Source organism: Nicotiana tomentosiformis, chromosome 8 (assembly GCF_000390325.3).
Source record: "Nicotiana tomentosiformis chromosome 8, ASM39032v3, whole genome shotgun sequence".
In the NCBI taxonomy this organism is placed as follows: domain Eukaryota; kingdom Viridiplantae; phylum Streptophyta; class Magnoliopsida; order Solanales; family Solanaceae; genus Nicotiana; species Nicotiana tomentosiformis.
The window spans coordinates 83,374,085-83,376,371 of record NC_090819.1 but is presented as its reverse complement, the minus strand read 5'-3'; the positions used below and the strand labels follow the sequence as shown (position 1 = coordinate 83,376,371).

Here is a 2,287-nt window from a genome sequence, read left to right as displayed (position 1 = left end):
TGTTCCCGAATCTCTTCGAACCGAAGGAAACGCCCTAAGTGACTCGCCTGGGGTAGCAGCAATCGAAGACTCGCCCACCTTTCCTACTTTTTCTGAAGGGACGATATGGGAAGCCAAAGCTTTGGGGGCCCTCGAACTAGACAGGCCTCATGAGGGGGACGATCCCTTCTGTGGTATTTTTACCGGCGTCGAGGATGTTGCCGGTAGCAGTGAGGCATCAGATTTTTTTCATGGAGTAGAGCAAGCTTTGAATCAGGTAAACCTTAATTTATTTTGTTGGCATTATCTCTCATGTCTATTTTTCTTTTTTCACTTCGTTTCTTCTCCTCGCGTAGGCTGCGACAGCTTATTGAGATACATGTTCTCGATCCCGAGCTGAGCTGCATCGATATGAGATCGATCTCCAACGGGTTATGGAGGAGAGGAATGTCCTTAAACTCCTCTTAGGGCAAAAAGGGGAGGAAATCAAGGATCTCCGAGCTAAGTTGACTAAAGCTCACCAAGATCAGACCGATCTGTCTGAGCAGGTAATGATCTATTAAAAGCCTATGGGCTCGATACTGGAATGATGGCTAATCTTTTAGTCTCACAGCTGTAGCAGAAGCTCGAGTTGATCGGGAAACTCCCTGAGGAGGTTGATGAGATAAAGGCGGAGTCCTTAAAATGGAAAGAAAATATGGACCGCCTTGCTGCAGAGAGAGAGACTGCTCGGGCCCAGTTGTCATCGACCGAAAGTCAACTTCAGAGCCTGAAGGAGAAAAACTTGGCTCAAGAGAGGGTAAAGGAGGAGCTCGAGGCTCGGTTGGCCTCTAAACTTGCCGAGGCTAAAAAAACAAAGGCCGATGCAGACGCAATGGTGGTTGTTTACCGGGTTGATGCCGAAGCTGCTCAGTTCCATGCGAGAGAGGTTGCCGATACCGCTCGAACTCGAGCACATTGGATTGCCGAATTTGCCAAATGCCAAACTCGTAGGGAAACCCTCGAGGAGATCCATGCTCGGGTCTTCGATCTTTCTGAAGATATAACAAAGGCAAGAGAGCTTGAAGCTGAAGCTGGGGCCTTGGCCTCCGATGATGATGACGATGATGATGACGACGACGATGACGATGATGGGAGCAAAAGAGGGTCTCAGAGTGGGGAGGAGCCAGGTGTAGAAAAGATTGCTCCCGTAGATGATTAGGTTACTTTGTAAGGCCCTAATCGGTCATTTTGTAAATATTATTGTGTATATAAAGTCTTTTCTTTTTCCCAGCTTGTCTGTGTTCCCATTCTTGAGGATTTTGTTTACTTGTGTTTTATGAAAATGTTCAGCCCTTAGGCATCATGCAATTTTCTTGAACTCAAAGTAGCATATCCCTTAGGCTTAATAGTCGAGTGAGTGATTGCTCGAACTCAAAGTATTTGTAGCCCGTAGGCTTTTTATGGTCGAGTGATTTGTTCAAACTCGAAGTAATATAGCCCTTAGGCTTAATAATTGAGTGAGTGATTTCTTTGAACTCGAACTCAAAGTATCGTAGCTCGTAGGCTTTTTATAATCGAGTGAGTGATTGCTCGAACTCGAAGTAAGATAGCCCTTAGGCTTAACAATTGAGTGAGTGATTGCTTCGAACTCGAACTCAAAGTATCGTAGCCCGTAGGATCTTTATGATCGAGTGAGTGATTGCTCGAACTCAAAGTAAGATAGCCCTTAGGCTTAATAATTGAGTGAGTGATTGCTTCGAACTCAAACTCAAAGTATCTAGCCCTTAAGCTTTTTATGATCGAGTGAGTGACTGCTCGAACTCAAAGTAAGATAGACCTTAGGCTTAATAATTGAGTGAGTGATTGCTTCGAACTCGAACTCAAAGTATCATAGCCCGTAGGCTTTTTATGATCGATTGAGTGATTGCTTGAACTCGAAGTAAAATATCCCTTAGGCTTAATAATTGAGTGAGTGATTGCTTCGAACTCGAACTCAAAGTATCGTAGCCCGTAGGCTTTTTATGATCGAGTGAGTGATTGCTCGAACTCGAAGTAAGATAGCCCTTAGGCTTAATAATTGAGTGAGTGATTGCTTCGAACTCGAACTCAAAGTATCATAGCCTATAGGCTTTTTATGATCGAGTGAGTGATTGCTCGAACTCGGAGTAAGATAGCCCTTAGGCTTAATAATTGAGTGAGCGATTGCTTCGAACTCAAACTCAAAGTATTTGTGGCCCGTAGGCCTTTTTGATTGCTCGTATCAAAACTCTTTTAATGATGGTTGGCCTTTAAGCCTGTTTGAATCATGAAGTAGGAAGATCTTTTC

General features: G+C 44.2%; 1 protein-coding gene across 1 annotated transcript; it reads left to right on the top strand.

Moving 5' to 3' along the window:
• Nucleotides 1-413: 413 nt before the first annotated feature.
• Nucleotides 414-1,180, top strand: LOC138897740 (KNR4/SMI1 homolog). The gene is made up of 2 exons (XM_070183751.1): nt 414-527; nt 599-1,180. Exons 1-2 carry the CDS (start codon nt 414-416, stop codon nt 1,178-1,180), a joined length of 696 nt encoding a protein of 231 aa, XP_070039852.1.
• Nucleotides 1,181-2,287: the final 1,107 nt, after the last annotated feature.

What these genes read in the sequence shown, in the direction of transcription:
- LOC138897740 (XM_070183751.1), top strand. Translation starts at nt 414, where the DNA reads ATGGAGGAGAGGAATGTCCTTAAACTCCTCTTAGGGCAAAAAGGGGAG. An exon ending in AGACCGATCTGTCTGAGCAG is followed by an intron (nt 528 to 598) that starts GTAATGATCTAT and finishes TCACAGCTGTAG; the next exon opens with CAGAAGCTCGAGTTGATCGG.